The following is a 19,133-nucleotide window of genomic DNA, read 5'->3' on the forward strand; positions in this document are numbered from 1 at the left end:
AGAAAATAATTCTTCTGTGTTTCTAAACATATGCCTGGTTGACTGCATGGCAACCAGCAAGAATTTGGGAAAAGTAAATAGGCAGCTAGTGCCAACTCTGTGGTTAACCCTACCCTTAGCTGATATTCAAGCCATCACCAATCCCCGAGATAGCCGTAATTATACGATGCATCTTTGTAAGCCCCCAGGGCCCCATAAATACAGTGTCTTGATCTTAGGCTGTCAGGTCAGGAGGCTCTTATTCCTGGCAGAAGGAGGAAAGGAGTTTCTATCTGTGATTTGAAATAGTCTATCTCTCAGGGGAGCTAAAGGAGTAAGAATAGTATTTAAAATATTAAAAACCAAATTACTTTTAACATTCAGTATAGGATAGTAGCATTAAAGGTGAGACCAAAGTAGCACCACCAGATAACAAAGAACAGGGATATTAAATACATGAGTGGAATCTAGTTTCCTTCTCTTCTGAATTCCAACAGCAATTTCTAGCTTTCTCTCTTACTGTATTGAATAAATAGTCTTTTATGATTATATGCCTTGTCTTTGTCATCTTGTCTTGGATTTTAAGCTTTTTGAGAGCAGAGATAGTAGGCTGACCCTGTTCTATGTAACTTCTATGCAAGCATTGCTCCAAAAATGCCCACTGCTTGCTCTCAGCCAAGAGGGAAGACAAGCAGTGCACTGTTTTTTGTTTTGTTTTGTTTAGCTCATGTGAATGAAACAGCCTTTACAATTTACAAGGTCAGGATGTAAATTGTAAATGCTGAGGATGCCCAAGCCAAGGCCACTTCTACAGAGGCCTGGCCCTCGTCAGCTGAGTCCTGGATTTCTGCTGGGCACTCTGTCCAGGTCTCATTTCTCACCTCACTCTGGAGCTTGTGTGCATGAAGGGCCCGGTCCAGATCCACAGTTTTTGTGGTTGGAGCCACTTTGCCTCTGACGCTGTGCACGTAGTCATGGTGGTAGACGGCCTGGGTGCAGAGAGAAGCAGAGTGAGCTGAGTGGACTATGGCAGCAGGGTTAGAAAGAAGCAAAGTAAACACAAACCCAAGTCTCCTAATATAAAAAATAATAGCCTGCTCCCCTTTGCCTTGAGAACTCTATCTCATATACTGTGCTTTGTCCACCAGGACCACAGCCAGGGTATGGACCCCACACTGAAAAATCAGTGGAAGAGTCAGCTCAGGCATAAGAAGGGGAAGAGTGGGCATTTTACCACTACCTATTCCAAAAGAATAAGTTTTCACGTCCTGACTCATTGGTGGGATTTAATATTTGCTTATTAACCTTTGGGGTTAATTTTAAAAAATGGGCAGCCTGCTCTGTGTCACTGTGCCATTACAGGGGGTGCTTCCTATCCACTTCCTAGTCATCCGCATAAGGATGCTGAGGCTTGGGGGATTAAGAGCTTCTCTCAAGCCTCACCGATTATGCGTGGTAGAGGCCACATCTGTAACTGCAGAGACCTTCCCCTCCTCATCTTACCACAGTGAGCACTAATGTATTAGAAGGCTGATACTACGAGGCATAAACCGTTGCTTACAACACAAGGATACAAAAGCAACCTTGGAAGCTCTAAAACACCATGGATTTCATAGATTTGAATCACTTACAAGGCCACCCCAGGAAACCGATGGAACATATCAGGTTTTAGGAAATAAGAGCAGACTCTTAAGTACTTTCTAAGGCACCAACTCTGGTTTCCCATTGAGAAAAGGCCTGGCCTTGCCCTACTTTGGTTTTTCCCACTTCTGCTGGAGCAGTGGCCCTGCCTTTACTCTCCCAGCAGTAACTTTCCCAGTGGGCGCTTACGTCACTTAGTTGTTTCCCACTTTGGACAGCCTGAACATAGATGGGAGTGTCAGTAACCAGCTTGTAGTTATTCCTTGTTTTCTGCGCGTGAGCTTTGTACTTGATCTGCCGAAAGGAAGAAAAGAAGCCTGTGTTAGACCATTCATTATATTAGAAATTGCTGGTTTTCACGGAGGGTTTGGTTGCTTTTAACTCATGGTATTTACATACATTAGCCCTTATTCAACAGACTAACATGCACTTGAATTTTATAACAATCGGCGTAATCAATGCTTACAGTCACATGGATCTTTTTGAGTCTTCTAGGAGGCTTGACAACTGCTTTCCTAGGAATGTTTAAGCTTTCTTACTGAAATCTTGATTACAGTATGATTTTGCCTAGCTAATCCTCTTTACAAATAGACCCCGTCTATAGCATCAAAGACTCCTAACAAACGAGTTTTTTCTCATAATGAGGATTATGTGTGCATTAATATATCCAAAATAGTTCAGAAGGTGGTGAGAAGAGCCAGGGGTCCCTTCTCCACCAGAGGACAAGGGGACGGCTCATCTGCATTGTTTGCACTCCTGAGAAATGGGTGCTCTGCTCCTCAGCATCTTCTTCCAGCTCAGCCATCCTCAACACCACTTGAGATGCAGCTGGGTGTGACAATGTCTATACCTTACATACTCTCCCCTTGACCCTAGACTACACAGAGAAGGAAACATACTTTAAAGAGGTAAAAAAAGAAAAAACAAGGCAAACTCACATCATCGCGTAGATCGTAAGCATGCTTGGCATGGAGAATCTCAGGGGTGTCCCAGACGTAGCAACCGGTGCCTTTCAGCCAGTTGAGATCATCTTTGTACACAATCTAGGGGATTGCATCAGATGGAGGGGGTCAGAAAAAGAAAACTTTACTGTAACTTTAACACCAAAGACATGGACACCCTCCGGACCCAGGGTGACCTTGTGGAATGAAAAGCAAGACATTATGCCCTGAGGCCCTGGGTGTCCTGGAGACATCGGCATAGAGAGCCCTGCTTCCAGGGATGGCTCCGAATCCCTGACAGACCTATGGGTGTACAGAAAAGCAATACTGGAAGAGGGCTGAGCTGAAGAACCAGGTGAAGAACCAGTGAATCAGTCTCTCTTCAGGGTGGGCGTATGGGCCTGGGGAGGGGAGATCTTCAAAAGCAATGGGCTTACGTTGCTGATCTCGTCTGTGACCTTCCTGACGTGACTGTTGATTTGCAAGTTAGGGTGGCAAGTCCACTCGTGGAGGTGAAGGCGGTAATCGATCTCACTGACTTTCTTCTGAGAATCCTTAGCGGTAACCATCTCTACCATGTCGGGCACCATGTGGATTTTCATCTTGTTCTTCTCATAAACAGATCTGTACAGGCGCTGTGAAGATAACGTAACATGCCAGTTACACAGGGAATTACGCAAGGAATCATGGCGATACGTGCCTTTCTTAGACACCAGAGAGGTCAGGGGAACCAATTTACAGCAGTTGGTTGGGGGCAGGGTGGGGACTGGAAGTTTCTGACACTTTCTACAGATTCATGGCGGTGGGGGAAGCAGTATGGGCTGAAAGAACACTTAGCTTCCTCACACGTGCATGGTCAATGCCATACGCGTTGTTGAACAGAACATGTTCTGATTTATAGTTCATGGCTCCGTTACTTGACTTTTGAAGCCAGTCTTTGGGGTCACTTACATCGATGTTAAACTTGCCAACTCGGAGGCACCGTGCTGTGTTCAGATCATCTTCAACACTTTTGGGTAAAGTATAAAGAGCTTTGAACTTTTCATATTCTTCCCGATATTTGCTCTATAGAGAGAAAATACAAAGGAAGAAACACAGTTTTGAAGAGTAATGGATCTGGATTGTTAAAAGCGCATGAGACTTAACAGAAGGACCCAACTCTAAGATGGGCCACCTTGGGGTCAGCACTTCTCTGAGCTTGTTTCCTTGTCCGTGCCCACAGTGCCTGCCTCCAGATTACCTGAGGATTACAGCAGACTGTGTGTAAACGTTCTTTAGGTACCGGTTTTAAAACCCCTGTACCAATACTGGTACTTCTACTGTTACCACAACTACTTTTAAAGATTACGTAATTTTTAAATGATCTCTTTTGTGATATTGGTTTTGTTTTTCTTAACCATAAGTGAAAGATAAAATTGTACTCAGGAATTTCTTTGTTTTTTAATAACTGACAAGCCTGATGCTTAAGAGACTCAATCCTTGAATTTCAGTTTCTACAAGGTTTTCCAAAAATACAGTGCAACTAACTTCTGTGGGAAAACCAGCGTCTAGTTCTTAAGCCATATTGCCTATTAATTAATGCTTCATGAATTAGGAAGTAAGGCCCTTACAGAGGCTAAGATCCAATCTCCTAGCACATGATAAAATAACAATTCTCTCACCACTCAGAGACCCACATCTCAGTAAAAAAAAAAAAAAAAAAGAAAGGAAAGATGGGAGTATATATGTATATATATATACAGAACTCCAGTAAAGCCCTTCACTGACTGGAAACTAAACAAAATTCCCATCAGAATTTTCCGTAACATTAGTTCACATACTCCTTACATCTAAGCTATTCTTCAATTATAAAGAAGATAGTATTCTGTGACTTTTTTCATGACTAAAGGAAGAAGTCTTTGCTGAACTTTCTGAATCCTATCTACAAAAATTCTCTTCCCAAATGAAAAGCTTGCTCCTTTGGGCTAGTCTGTTTGCAATCTTCCAAATAGAGTTGGCTCTGGGAAAAATCATACAGATTTAATTTTTCCTGTGGGTAAAAATTAAATTAATTCCATATATTGTCTAACAAAGTCTTTTTCTAAACTATGACTCTCTAGGCCCATTAAACAGTAGTGAAATCAGTTTCCTGGGTCATTAGCATTTAAGTGAAGAGAATAGAATTGAAAGACCAGGATGCACTGCCTTTAGTGTAGCGATAAGTACTCTTCTGTAAGATGCTTATATCAGAAGGCACTCACAAAAACTTCAGTTGTGTGTGTGTGTGTGTGTGTGTGTGTGTGTGTGTGTGTGTGTGTGTTGACTTGCAGTACAAAATAAATCTCTCAGTGTGGGTCATGGTCAAAAAAAAGATTGGAGAAATACTGGTCTAAAGTGTTACATAAAATGTTCATAATTAAGAAGTAAAAGTCTCTAATAGAAGTAAAGTTTCTGAAAGAGAATTAGGCTTATTAGAATTGCAGTGAAGGTTATAGGGAATTTTACAACAAAAAGTTTTACTTAAGAACATATTAGGCATAAAGGGTTAAAAGTGCTAAGATTTTATACTATACTATATTTAAACAGCTCATGTGATTTAGGATTTTTTTAAAAATTACGTCTATACCTAAGAAAAGTTCTGTTTTTAAAAAATTGAATTTCAAGATTTTTAAATTTTTATATTTCATAGTGATAAAGATAATGATTTACTTTTAAATCATGTATTTGGGTCTGGTGCAATAACTAGTTACCACATTCACTGTTTTTTTTTAAGGGTACAATTTATTTTTTATTTTTTAAATTAATTTTTATTGAAGTAGAGTTGATTTACAATGTTGTGTTAGTTTCTGCTGTACATAACTGGTTTATTTTTTATAGCAATGTCCACATAATTCTATTGGAAAAGAGTATTTTGTATGGCATATTATGTCCTCTACCTATTCCCATTTCTGGCTAAAATAGAGTGTAACCATCCATGTCATTTTCAGGCAGGCAGCCTAAAAGGTCACATCGCTGTCCTTCATGTAAATGTCTGTGACTCTCTCTGGACTTCAGGGCCCTTGAGAGGAAGCATAAGTGCATAGACTTTGTGATGACCAAGTGTCTGGAATTATTTGCTGGTGTGCCACTTTGCAAATGCTGGGGGTCCTTCTGGGCAACACAGGAATCAGCCAGAAACATTTTGGAAGTGGAGGGCAGGGAAGGGTAAAGGGCGGTGGGAAGGTTATCATATCTATACTTGACTTACATGGCTGGCCAGATGCTTCTGGTTCTTGACGTGTGTCAGGGACACGGTGTTGGAAGGCAGGGTATAGCTGGTGGCTTTCACTTTATCCCAGGCCTCCTTGTACAGGTTCTATAGGGGTTAAAAATCTTCTTGTGAACACAGAAAAATGCAATCTGGCTAGCTTCCAGCAGCGGATTTTTCCTCTGCTTTTGTCCTGCTCAGACATTTCCTAGCAGTCCCCAGATCTTCTCACTCTGTAGGAGCCAAGTACTCCTAAGTGAATAACGGGTTTAATGTCATGACCATAATTTCAGAGTCCATTATTTTGTTCTCTACCATAACACTTATCACAGTTTGACAGTTATCAGAGGTTTCAATGCCATATTCATTCCCTCATAGGTCTAGGATTCCTGGAGGATGAAAACCACTAACATTAAAATATATATGAATATATATATATATATATATATTAAAAAAGATTTTAAAAATGTTTGTTTCCACTTCTAGGTATTCATTTACCCAGGAGAAATAAAAAGTTATGAACACACAGAACCTATATGCAAATGTGTATAACAGCTTTATTCATAATTGTCAAAAACTGGAAACAACTCAGATGTCCTTCAGCTGTGAAAGGAAAAACAAACTGTGGTTTGGAATATTGTTTTTGCTATAAAAAGGATAAACTACTGATTTAGGCAGCAATGTGCGTAATACATAAATGCATTTTGCTAAGAGAAAGAAGCCAGACCTAACGGCTACATATCTTATACTGTGATCACATTTACGTGACACTCTGGAAAAGGTAAAACTATAGGGACAGAAAACAGCTCTGTGGATGCCAGGGGAGAGGAGAGGGGCAGCAAAGGGACAATGTGGAGGTAATACAGAATTTTTCTGTATCTTGACTATAATGGTGAAAACTCTATGACTCTATGCATTTGTCATAAGCCATAGTACTACATACCACAGAGTGGAATTCATTGTATGCAAATTAGAACAACCAACCAAAGAATCAGCCAGAATGGGGGAGGTGACTAAAATGGAATACAAACTGTAGCAAATAAATCTGATTGCAATACAAACGTATAATAAGACTACAGTGAAGGAAGTGGCGAAGAAAGCAACTGACTTAAGTAAATTTGGAAAATGGTAACTTGACTGGATGCTCTAAGGCTATAGGCAAATATAACTGCACACAAAATACCCTACTCTAGGGCTTCCCTGGTGGCGCAGTGGTTAAGAATCCGCCTGCCAAAGCAGGGGACACGGGTTTGACCCCTGGTCCGGGAAGATCCCACATGCCGCGAAGCAACTAAGCCCGTGCGCCACAACTACTGAGCCTGTGCTCTAGAGCTCACGGGCCACAACTACTGAGCCCATGTGCCACAACTACTGAAGCCCGCGCGCCTAGAGCCCGTGCTCCGCAACAAGAGAAGCCACCACAATGAGAAGCCCGTGCACCACAACGAAGGGCAGACCCTGCTCTCTGCAACTAGAGAAAGCCCACACGTAGCAACAAAGACCCAATGCAGCCAAAAATAAATAAATAAAATAAAGAAATTTATTTAAAAAAATACCCTACTCTAGTTAGTAAATTTGTTTCTCACAGGCGTGTGTTAGAAATTCTGAAAATACTTTATGTGGATACAAGGGTTGCACAGATAAGTAGATATATCATAGATAATGAGAGCCAGGCTTTTCACTGGAAAGGAAATAGAAAGTCACAAGTTGGAAAAATAAGTTACACATAAGGAAAGGGTGAAGGATAGAATGAACCTTGTGGTGTTGAACTGCATTGAAGGTATCAGTATGAACCCATGGTTTTAAAATATAGATACAGTTAGGTAAGTATAGAAATAGATACAGATATGTATGCATACATGGGTTAGTATACATGCATAGATTTCTAAGCTCTGCCCACTTAGAGGGCCTAGGAACAATGACATCCTAGTAGTAATGAGCACACTTAGTGCTTAAATCTTGGTTCAAAATACCGTTCTCCAATAAAATAAACTGGGATTTCTTGGAGAGGTGGTTGATTCCAGGTCTGGAACAGGGAAAATACAGATGAGCCTGGAACATCCTGTGGTGCCAAGCAGTAAGGAAGCGCTCAAAAAACACAGTGATTGGGTGTATCAAGGGGACACAGGAGTCACCCTGAAAGAGCTCCCCATAGCAAAGCTGAAACCATTTGAGCAACAAAATAAATAACAATAACATTAGACTCTACCATAGAATAAAATAAATACCCATGAGCCAACACTGATATAAATAAATATGTAAACAAACCAACAGCGGAGAAGGAACAGCTCTTCCTTACAGAAGAATTCCAGTTAATAAATGGATATAGAAGAAAAAAGGGAAAGAGAAAATCACTAGTAGGCATATTCCACAGTAATAATTCTTGCAGGCAAGCTCCATCAATGGATGCTAAAACATACAAGAGAAAGTATAAGGACAAACAGGATATTTGCATAGTCCCAAAGGAGCTTCTCCAAGATATTTATTAATAACAAAGGTAAAACTAGTAACTTTACAGTGGAGCATCTCGGCAGAGAGCAACTTAACCAAGTGATCAAGGTCATCACAAGTTATTGACATTGTGTACCACCTGCTATGGTGTGCTGAGAAGGGTGCCTCAATTCTGTGTTACTTTTGCAGAAAAAAAGAAAAGGGCATACCTTTAATCTAATCATGAGAAAACATCAGATAAGCCCAAATTGAGGAACATTCTACAAAATAACTGGCTAGTATTCTTCAAAAGTGTCAAGATCAGAAAAAGACAAGGAAAGATTGAGAAATTATCAGATTAGAAGAGACTAAGGAGTCACGACAACAAAATGCAATGTGGGATCCTGGATTGGCATCTGGAACAGAAAAGCAGGTTAGTGGAAAAACTGGTGAAGTCTGGATAAAGCCTATAATTAACATTGTAACAATGTTAATTGCTTAGTTTTGATAGTTGTACTATAGAGAAAAGTATGAGGAAATTCTCTGTACTATTTTTGCAGTGCTTCTGTAAATCTAAAATTATTTCAAAATGAAGTTTAAAAATGTAACCAATTCAGAGGCAGGAAAAAAAGTGTGCCTCTGTTGGTCTGTAAGTCACTGGCCAAGGGAGAAGCCACGGAAAAACAAGTCTAGGGTCAACAAAGAAGAGCTTCAACAGTACCTGTCGGCAATAAGGAAGGAGTTGGTGAATTTGTGTCAACTGCATGAAATAGAACAATATTCAAATCGGGGCTGATTTACTTGTAACCATGAGGACTTACAAGATAAAGTAGGAATTTAAAGGTCCGGGAAAAAGACTGGAAAGACCTTTGGGGGTAAGGTTGTCTGTCCCTTTTCATCTCTTATTGTCTATAAAGGTGAAGAAGGTAACTCAAATACAGAGAAAAGAAAGAGAACTCAACTCACACTGCTATACAGATCCTTCAGATTCTTGGTTCTGTCATAATCCACCGTTTCTAGAACTGTCGTATATTTGTCTTTAATCTGATGATAATTTTCTTTATATTTCACCTACAGACAAAAAGGATGGGTTATTCTTTTCTATTGTTTGACAATGTGTAAAGACAATAACGGCTTGTCCTGGGAGAGAAGTACAAGGAAGACGCACCTCACTGGCATTAATGCCGCTTTGAAGAGCAGTCACGTAAAGCGGTGTATCTGTGACCAGGTTATAATTTTTTAGATTTTCTTTACCTGCTGCCGTGTATTGTATCTGTGAAGAAAAAGAAAAGTCTCTGAAAATGGTAAAATGCAGGTCTTCCATCAGCTTTAGCAGTTTGTGCCTACTTAGATGTACCTTTATTTCTGGGTTTCTGCTTTAATCCTAACAGAGGATACGTTGTACAGTTTGAGACTTTGCATGGCTGTCAAAACTAAGTTTCTCTTGACCAAGAGTGGAGTCTAGATCTTTGCCACGTCCCTTCTTCCTTGTGTTGTTTTTCCATGCCTATACTCCATCCCTGACAGCAGCCCCTCAATTTCAACATTCCATTAGTCTGCCCTATCCAAGCTGAATTTCTGCTGGGAAATTTCCCAAATGCCTACTTTTTACTTCAAGACTTAACTATTTATGGTCAAAGTATGCATGTGCATTCTACTCCCTGCCAGTTAACCCGATCAACTAAGGTGTAGATGCCTGAGAGTAGTTCACTCTGAAACACCTCCCAGATAACTTTCTGCTGTAAATGTCTATAGCCTTAAATCACAGGAGAGACCCAAACTGAGGAAGGCCAGCACCAGAACAGGCCACCAGAGAGGTTTTATTGGGCAGGGGCCTTTGGTTCCCTTAGATCATGCACTGTCAAAGCTGCTTTCTCTGGGGCACAGGGACAGCCTTGCAATCACTCCCCTGAGAGCACCATGGAGCCCATCAATCCACAGTGAGCTAGTCCCTCTAAGAAGATGGCTCACCTGACTCTGGAGGTCATATGATTTCTTGGCATGGAGGATCTGGGGTGTATCCCAAACGTAGCATCCAATGCCTTTCAGCCAATTCAAGTCACTTTTATACACATTCTGCAAGAAAGAAGAAACTGTGAAAGGTGACAGGTACTAACTGAATTTACAATCGAGCATTTGATAATTTCCTATCAGCCCTTGGCTGTGCTTAGTACTTAGCAGTCATAGGGTGGGTTTCTCAACACCTGGAAGGTCTCTAATGCCCTGGCCTAAAGAAGTTTAGGAAGAGAGCAACAGCTAAGTTTTAGTCTAGTGTTGAACAGATAAAATATTTAACATAGGTGCCTCATTGCTCCAAGGGGATCCTTACACCAAAAAAGGTTACTCATGCCACTTTGTATGGAAAAGCAGCAGGGTTTAGGAATACAGGGACAATTAGAGCATGGGGCCCCAGGCAGGGCTGGGTGAAGCCTGTAACTTAGTCAACCTGCAGAAAGGACATCATACATCACTCAAGATCTCCTGCGCGTTTTGGACCCGAATAACATTGGGTTCTTCTGGAAGAGATGTCCAGTGGTGGAAGTAGTGTCGGTACTCCAGGTCACTGAGGATGTACTGGCACCTTTTAGCCAGCACATGATTCATCATATCATTGGGGATATGAACATTTGCTTTGGTGTCCTCATAATGTCTTCTGTAGTTCAACTAAAGAATAATATATTTTTGAAGACAAAAATAAGAAAGGAATTAAATGTAAATTATTCTGATCAATCTCCTTTAGAGTCTTATTTTCAACATAGATCAATACCTTTAGAATAGACTAAGGTTAAAAAATGACACTTGAATATACTCTTCTTCTTTAAAAATCTCCCATCCTTTTATAACACAGGGTAAAGAGTGACTTTATTTTCTCCTTTTTCCAAATACAGAGCCCTCACTGTGTTTGGAGGAGGCAGGAGGGAAAGGGTGAAAACTCACAGCCATCAGAGGTGCACAGGGCTCACTGGCAGGGGCGGGGGACAGTCTCAAGACTGGCTCATTCCTCACCATCCCACCCCCCAGCTAATCTTGAACCAAAGGGCAGATTATAAATAGGCAGACTAGTATTACACTTAAGTGTGCAGATCCTCTGTTACAGTGAACTTTGCTTACCGCACTCCTCATCTTTTGGAAATCCAGACTGTGAACCACGTTGGGGAACTCACTGATTTCTTTTCCAGCCAGGTAGTGACCCTTCAGCTTCTCATAGGTCTCTTTGTATTTAAGCTGTGAAATAGGTGCAACATTGAAAATCACTGGGACTTTCTAACCAGCCCTTTGTGGCTGGAAAGACTCTCAAACTTATGAAAGGAAAAAGTCCTACTGACCTCACTGTTCACAAAGTCGGCATGCTTGGCTCCAACAATGGGAATATAGCGTTCGTCCAAGGTGTAGCCATAGGCCTTGGTTCCCTCCCACGCTCCTTTATACAGTATCTAGGACAAAGAAAGTTGTATCAACAAAAGTTTGCATTCAACTTCTTTCAGATGCCACTCGAAAGAAAATGGTAAAATCAAGGTAAACTACTCATGTTTAAAGGCAAGGGTTAAATCTTCATTAACAGCTGTTAGTGTGCGTACCTAAGAACAGGGCAGAGTCTTTGGGCTTGTTGCAAATTAAATCTACAGACCCTGAGGCATTTCATAACAGAGTTTAACTGTATTTACAGTTCTAATAAAAGTGAAAACAAATTTGCACACAGAGAGAGAATCACCAAAGATGGCTTCCCATTCGGCATATACACATATACGCTACACACACATCACCTTTAGATTAGCTGAATTAAAATTTGGAGGGCAAGTCCACCACTTGTTGGCTGGAGATATATGTACATGATTGCTAAAGAGGGACCAGACTTTCCTCTCTTCTCTCTGTTGGTAGTTGCTTGGTCCTACGTGCGCCCAGAAGTGACATAGCTTGTTAGGTTAACTTGTTAGGTATTGTCTCTCTCTTTATCTGAATGTCTCCCTCACTTACAGGGGCTCCTGGAGGGTTTGTCTCATTGATCTTTAGCTCCTCAGCGCCTCTCACAGGGCCTGGCACATCACAGGGGCTCAAACAACACCAGCTGGATAAACACTATTTGCCCTGAGTAATACGCTACTTCTAATAAACAAGACTAAATACAACAAAAACAATAGTTCTCCTTATAAGTTCAGTTGCTCACAAAATCAGCCAAGAATGTGAATACTGACAAGAGCTTAAAATTCGGAACTGAGTTGTATGTCACATAAAATGGAACTTACGGTACTGTAGAGTTTTCCCATGTCTTTGGAATGGGTGATATGTGGTGTATCTGGAGAAAAGGTATACTTGCCCTTTATTAATTTATTAAATGTTTCTTTATATTTTACCTGAGGGGAGAAAACAAAACAAAACCTTTGATTATTCTAAATGTATATTTAAAGTTTCACAAGATCTACCTAGCAAGAGACCTACCTAGTAGATAATAATTAGTCTACATTTAGAGATTAACCAACTGGTTAAATTTCACTATATGATATATAATTTATATTATAACTAATATAATGGAAAGTTTTGGATAATAATTTAGATATTGTCTAAAAATGGGTACAGTATACCACCTACTAGTGACTTTTAAGACATTCTCCCCCAAAGATTTTCTTATAATTTACTCCCCATCATCTCACAAGCAGTTATCTGGAGTTACACAAGCCTGTTCAACTACAGACAACTAAGTCTCCAGTTTGTGTATCTCATTATACACAAAGCAAACTTACATCACTTTGATTGACTGAGTTAATCTTGGCCAGAACAATCTCTGGAGGATCCACCACGCTTGTAAAGTTAGGATAGTTGGCAAGAGCATCTTTCTTATATTTTATCTGCAAAGAAATAGAGACGATCAAGACAGGTGTCCCCTCGCCCCCACCCCCAACATGGGGATAGGTACATATCCCCACATGGCAGGTAAGGAGGCCAGGCCTTATGTAAGAAGAAAAGGCTTTGCTTACCTGAGTCACCATTTCCTGGTTCTTGGTAACCCTCACATGGTCTACAGAATCCAGGGGGATCCAACCAATGCCTCGGAGCCACTCCAGGTCAGCTTTGTAGACATTCTGAGAGCAGGAAGGGAGACATGATGCAGGTATAAATGACTCAGGCACAGGATGACAGGCAGCAGGTTAGAAACAATGTGTTCAGAAGCTTTTTAGGGTTTTCTCTCTAGTGGCTGTTGTCTCATTGATTCAATCATGATTTCGTCTGTACACCTGAGCAACACTTCTTGAGCCTGTTACTATAAATGAAGAACTATGGAAGATTATTTGAGGGATAAGTATAAGGAAGGTCTCTAAGTGTAAAGAGAAGTTACTTATAAAGTGCAAAGTGGTTAAGGGCTATGAGAGGAAGACCATGCAGATGCTGTGGGAGTTGAGGGTAAGGGACCATTGTTTTCATCTGTGAGCATAAGAGAAGGTTTTACCAAGGAAGTTATAGTTACACAGAAATACATGGGGGCATTTAGACTAAGTAAAGGAAATCACACAAGTAAATGCTCATGTACTGTAGGGTTGGGGGAAGCATCCCTCCAGCCCATCTCTACCCTTCCCCCTCACTTCCTGAATTCTCTCAGGCCATCCCACACCAAACGAAGAGGAGTTGCTAATCTGATAAAGTTCCACAGTGGTCATCCTCCTGCAGCAACCAGTGAGGTGGGATGTTCAAGTTCACCACCTGTGCTGCAGGCAGTCTTTGACATCCTGCTTCTGTTTTGGTAATGATGAGAAGACCCAGGTAGGGTTAGCTCCTTGGCGCACCTGAGCATCACATCGATGCATTGTGTTTCTGTTCCCTAAAGAGTGCTGGCGGCAGGTAGAGATCTTGATTCAGGCTTCAGTGGGAGGTGGCCTGAGATATAGTCTCTATCCCAGCTTTAAACTCTGCCTAAGGGATTCTGGGCCTCATGCAACTCATGGGTACATTGTGTCCTCTTTGCTTTGATTCCTCGTAAGCAACCCCTTCATAAATGCCACGAGGAAGGAGATACTCAGCAAAGCAAGAAGGAAGCATTCCCAGGTCCTTGGCTATACTGTCATCTAATACAGCCAAAATCCCAACTCCATCTCAGCTCCTACCCCAGCCAATTACTATTTTAAATCAGTTGATAATTTTCCATGCAAATGTGAGGAGTTGTTGATGGCAGAGATGGTACAAAAGCAGATTTTTAAAAAATTGACTGTGAAAGTTATTCAGAAATGCACAGTCAGTAGGCAAAGCTGTCCGTCACTGCTCCCAACCTTTCTCTACTTCATATCCAGTCTTCATTCCCTTCTGAGAGCAAACTAAGTATTTATGGTCCCAAGTGTCATAGACTGGTGGTTCTAGAATGCTGCTTATGATTCTCAGAGTAGACCATACGTTTCTAGATCATTAAGAAACAAAAATCACTTACATCGCTTTGTAGGTCATAGGCCTTCCTTGCCTGAATAACATCATTTTGGTCAGGGTGACACGTCCATTGGTGCATGTAATTGCGGTAATCAATATCACTGACAAGGGCCTGCCCCTCCTTGGCCGCCAACACCGACACCATATCAGGAGGTATATTGATTCTGCCCTTTGTTTTATGATAGTGCTCTTTGTATAGTCTGTCGTTCTGAATCTGGCCTGCGTGCTCGAACCAAACCAGTTTAGGATCATCTCTCATCGTCGGGACCCCAACATAATGACCTTTCTGCTTGACATGATCAGCTTTGTATTTCAGCTGGTGGGAAGAGGAACAGAGATCCCATCAGCTTTGACAAGCACACAAGGCAAAGGGGGCTTGAAACATCAGCAAACTCAGTCCCCCAGCTTTTTGTGTTACTCCCCCAAGAATAAATATCAAAAAACATTGAAATAGGGTGGGAGGGAGGCTCAAGAGGGAGGGGATATGGGGATATGTGCACACATACAGCTGATTCACTTTGTTGTACCGCAGAAACTAACACAACACTGTAAAGCAATTATACTCCAATAAAGATATTTTTTTAAAAAAGTAAAAGAGAAAGAGCAACAAGATTGCACGAAATAATTGCAAGATTATATATAAATCTTTTGTATAAAATAATAGAAATAAAATAATCATTATTTCGCTCAGTAGATATAATTATTTAAGGAGAACCACGTAAGTACTGACAGACTCTCTCATTGATCAAACTTTAGTCAGGCTCCCCTGGGCCCTCTTCTTGATGAGGACTCCACTTTGGTCTCTGTCTTTGCTGGGGCTGCATAGCCCAGTTTTAGAAAAAATTCTGTTAAATTTTAGCAGAGTTTAGCAGGAATCCCCCTATCCTTGATATCTCCTTTTAGTAACTTTCTGTCCACTGGACCCCTCACTGTTCCTTGGCTATAAACCTTCAATTGTCCTTTCTGTATTTGGACTTGAGCCCAGTTCTGTAATGAGGTTGCTTTTCCCCTTTTGCTATAGTTTTTAAATAAAATCTATTTTTACCACTTTGCTAAAAAACAAAACAAAACAGAAACATTGAAATAAATAGAGATGAAGAAATATCAATTTAAAAATAGAAAAATATACACTTATTTTCTAATTCTGGCAATATTGTATTTGAAGGCTTAGAGATTTTAGGGAAGCAGGGAATAGAAGAAAAAACAAAGACTTCAAACGATAGTTTTTAAAGAAGCCAAGAAAAAAAAGATGAAGAATGCCAAAAGCCCATGGGAAAAGGACCAGAAGGGAGCAGGTACTCTGACCATCCCCAAGCCTGGCCAGGCCTGCCAGCCAACCAGGAACTCTCCATTACGCTACATGCCTTAGCATAAATGGGTTCCTGCACAGGGAAGGTCCAGCCTTTGCAAAGCACACTCATATCAGAATAAATTACCTCGCTCTGAACGTCCCTAGAGTGATGGGCATGAACAAACGGCACAGCATCCGGAGGCAAAATGTAACTGGTGGCTTTTTGTTTCTCCCAGCTTTCCTTGTAGAGATACTAAAAGACAGAGAGCCATGACAAAGGGTTAAACCAAGGAGTCAGAATGGAGGGATAAGTCTCCTATTGTTATGTTATGGTCCTCTGTCCCCATACAAAGTGCCAGGCATCCAGGTAAAATCCATACCTGGTCCAGTATTCGGGCTGCCTCCTGGGCAGCATGCAGCTGAGGGGTTTCTGTGAGGGTGTACTTTGATTTGGTGTCATTCCAATCTTTTCGGTATTTAATCTAGAAATGAGAAGAAAGTTGGTAAGTTCTTTGATATTAAGAAAACATAATGTTGTCCAAGCAAATGCTAGCATCATTCATCTCAACGTTTACAATCTGTATCTCAGACAATGACTGCACGCTGAGTGTAAGTACGTGGAAAAGCTTTGGAAATGATATCTTCCCAACAGAGCAATTTTAGAATGATAGTCATATACTTACATCATTTAGGATTTCACCACTTTGTTTTGCTGTCACGTAATCAACTCTGTCATCCACGGGAGTAAAGTTGAGAGTTTCTATTTTTGTGCGATATTTTTTCTATGGGAAAGAAAATATCTTTTAGATAGTTGTAGTCTCTGGTCCTGTGTGAGTTGATAAAGATATGCTGCATTTAAGGACCCTTCTCTACTAGAGGCATAGAATGCCGTATGTCAATGGCATCTTCCTGGCAATTTGGCTTTCTTCTTAGCATTTTATTTTTTAACAAATGGGTTGACTTCTTACACCTTCCACAGATTTTAAAGTAGCAGGTTTGGTTAGCTCCCAAAGCCATGTAATGGATCATTATGTGAACTCAGTGCATTTTTTTTCCAACTGGACAAATTTCTCTGAAGTGTATTGCTATTGCTGACAAAAGAAGTTTTCTATTTATACGATTCTAAGCATTGTTGAGTGTAGATGGATGTGATTCCATAATGTGAAAGGGACAGTACATGATTATTTTGGAAAAATGTACGTCTGGCTTAAATGACAGCAATTGAAATTGTTAAAACTGCTGATAGAGAATGACTGCATTTTGGCTCGTATATTTTTTGTTCAGTCTCTTAGGAAATGTGCTGAATGGAAGGATAAGATCCTGGAATACCTCACTGAAGATATCTGCAGCGTGCTTGGCATGATTGACAGAAACAGAATCATTTGGCATCCAGCCGATCCCACGTAACCATTCCAAGTCAGCCTTGTAAATAGCCTGTGAAAATAAGACCAGGAAGAAGTCAGTGACCCTGGTCATATTTATTCTATCCATTGGTCTGATGGAGAAATGCAATTTAAGAATGACATACTCAAGCAGCCAGACAAGTAACATAAGTAAATTAACTATGAGGCCAGGTGGTATGACAAACCACCTGGGGATATATTTGCTATTTAAAGGGGGTTAGCCTGAATTCAGCTCCAGGTTATTGTTGCCAAGGGCTAATGCATGTCTGGAGCTGCATCCTCTGATTTTTTTCAATAAAAATGGGAACCCCTAGATTTGTACACAAAATTCCCTGATTTAAAAACCTTGGCAACTTAATTCAAAATTTAAAAATACTGTGTCAACTAAAATAGCATATCTGTGACTACATCCTGCCCATGGACTGCTGATATTTCAGTTACAATTTAAACCTCTGTTGCTACTTAAATTCTATTAAAATAATATTTTCAGAGTAGCTGTCTTTAACCAGAAACAGTTAAGAACTATATTCACACTACCACTTACTTCTTGATACAAAGTCCAGATCCTTCATGGCTCTGGTGATTTTGATACCATACTATAAGGTCTAACCAAAACCAAATTCTTCGCTATATAAAGATGTGAAGTGATGCTGCAAGGATTTAATGACATAAACTTTCTGGGAGTCATGGGAAAATGATGCAAGAGCTCAGGCTAAATAGCAGCCCACTCACATCGCTTTGCAGATCGTAGGCTTTCCTGGCCTGAATCACATCGCGCTGGTCAGGCATGCACATCCACTGGCGCAGGTAATTGCGATAATCAATGTCGCTGACCAGAGCCTGGCAATGTTTAGAGTGCGTGATGGAAAGCATATCCGGAGGGCTCTGGAACTTAGACTTCCACTTGGCCCAGTGCAGCCGGTATTCTCTTTCATTCTGAATCTTGCCAGCTATGAGGGCCCAGTGGATCTTGTTGTCATCCCTGGCTGTGAGGGTACCCACGTAGTGTCCCTTCTGCTTCTCATGGTCAAGCTTGTATTTATACTGGAGACAGAAAAACAAAGCAGATGGATCACAGCACGAACTCTCAACGCACCTAGGGCATTTGTTTGAGAAACTGAGGAGTTACACAAGGCCACACTCACATCACTGGCGATCTCCCTGGAGGCCTTGGCGGCCTGGATGGGGATGGCATCCAGCCGTACATCACAGCTCATCTTCATCGCATCCCAACCTTCGCGGTAAATTTTCTGAAGAGGAGGAAAAATAAGGTATCGTTCCAGATTCAAAGTTACTAATGACTCCAAGGGTTCGAGTAGAATTAATATCAGAGGGGTGCAGTTTTTGAAGTCCCAGAACCAGTTTTAAAAAAGAGAATAGGTGAAAGAATCATTCTGTACCAGTGTACTGGAGAACAAAATCATATCTGGAATCCAAAGACCTGGGCTTGACAAGAGTTCTTTCTTTTCTTTTTTTTTTGAATTATAGCTTTGATGTAGTTGTTCATGGTTTATGTAAAAGGGTTTATCTGCTTCTTGTATTGGTGTATCAGTAGCACTGGGATATGTTTAAGTTCAGACGTTGGCAGGCTAGTATTGAATTTCTCTAGTTTAATAATTCTATTTATTTAATTCAATTCAATTTTTAATCTTCAGAATTAAAAACTTTTTACACTTGAGATTTTTTCCTCTCTGTATGGTTTCTTAGATCTTCTAATACGATTGATGATGCATATTGTTTGGGAATGTTAGATTTTCTTTCTGAAGCACCATTGGATGTAACGGCTATTTTCTAAGTGTAGCACTGTTTTGTTT

At 40.7% G+C, this 19,133-nt stretch overlaps 1 protein-coding gene across 23 annotated transcripts in view; it reads right to left on the reverse strand.

Moving 5' to 3' along the window:
- Window positions 1-19,133, reverse strand: part of NEB (nebulin) — a 215,554-nt gene that overhangs the window by 57,085 nt on the left and 139,336 nt on the right. For all 23 annotated transcript variants that reach the window (XM_057551795.1, XM_057551792.1, XM_057551794.1 and 20 more), the window contains exons 88-109: window positions 18,465-18,569; window positions 18,052-18,363; window positions 17,246-17,350; window positions 16,600-16,698; window positions 16,297-16,398; window positions 16,062-16,169; window positions 14,630-14,941; window positions 13,191-13,295; window positions 12,957-13,061; window positions 12,462-12,569; window positions 11,544-11,651; window positions 11,329-11,442; window positions 10,684-10,881; window positions 10,189-10,293; window positions 9,386-9,490; window positions 9,184-9,288; window positions 5,788-5,895; window positions 3,513-3,626; window positions 2,999-3,196; window positions 2,559-2,663; window positions 1,810-1,914; window positions 861-968 (exon numbers count right to left, since the gene is read on the reverse strand). In XM_057551795.1, coding sequence (XP_057407778.1) covers window positions 861-968; window positions 1,810-1,914; window positions 2,559-2,663; window positions 2,999-3,196; window positions 3,513-3,626; window positions 5,788-5,895; window positions 9,184-9,288; window positions 9,386-9,490; window positions 10,189-10,293; window positions 10,684-10,881; window positions 11,329-11,442; window positions 11,544-11,651; window positions 12,462-12,569; window positions 12,957-13,061; window positions 13,191-13,295; window positions 14,630-14,941; window positions 16,062-16,169; window positions 16,297-16,398; window positions 16,600-16,698; window positions 17,246-17,350; window positions 18,052-18,363; window positions 18,465-18,569 — 2,934 coding nt within the window. The remainder of the gene's footprint in view (window positions 1-860; window positions 969-1,809; window positions 1,915-2,558; window positions 2,664-2,998; window positions 3,197-3,512; window positions 3,627-5,787; window positions 5,896-9,183; window positions 9,289-9,385; window positions 9,491-10,188; window positions 10,294-10,683; window positions 10,882-11,328; window positions 11,443-11,543; window positions 11,652-12,461; window positions 12,570-12,956; window positions 13,062-13,190; window positions 13,296-14,629; window positions 14,942-16,061; window positions 16,170-16,296; window positions 16,399-16,599; window positions 16,699-17,245; window positions 17,351-18,051; window positions 18,364-18,464; window positions 18,570-19,133) is intronic.

The sequence above is a fragment of the Balaenoptera acutorostrata genome, chromosome 8 (genome assembly GCF_949987535.1).
Source record: "Balaenoptera acutorostrata chromosome 8, mBalAcu1.1, whole genome shotgun sequence".
Lineage (NCBI taxonomy): Eukaryota > Metazoa > Chordata > Mammalia > Artiodactyla > Balaenopteridae > Balaenoptera > Balaenoptera acutorostrata.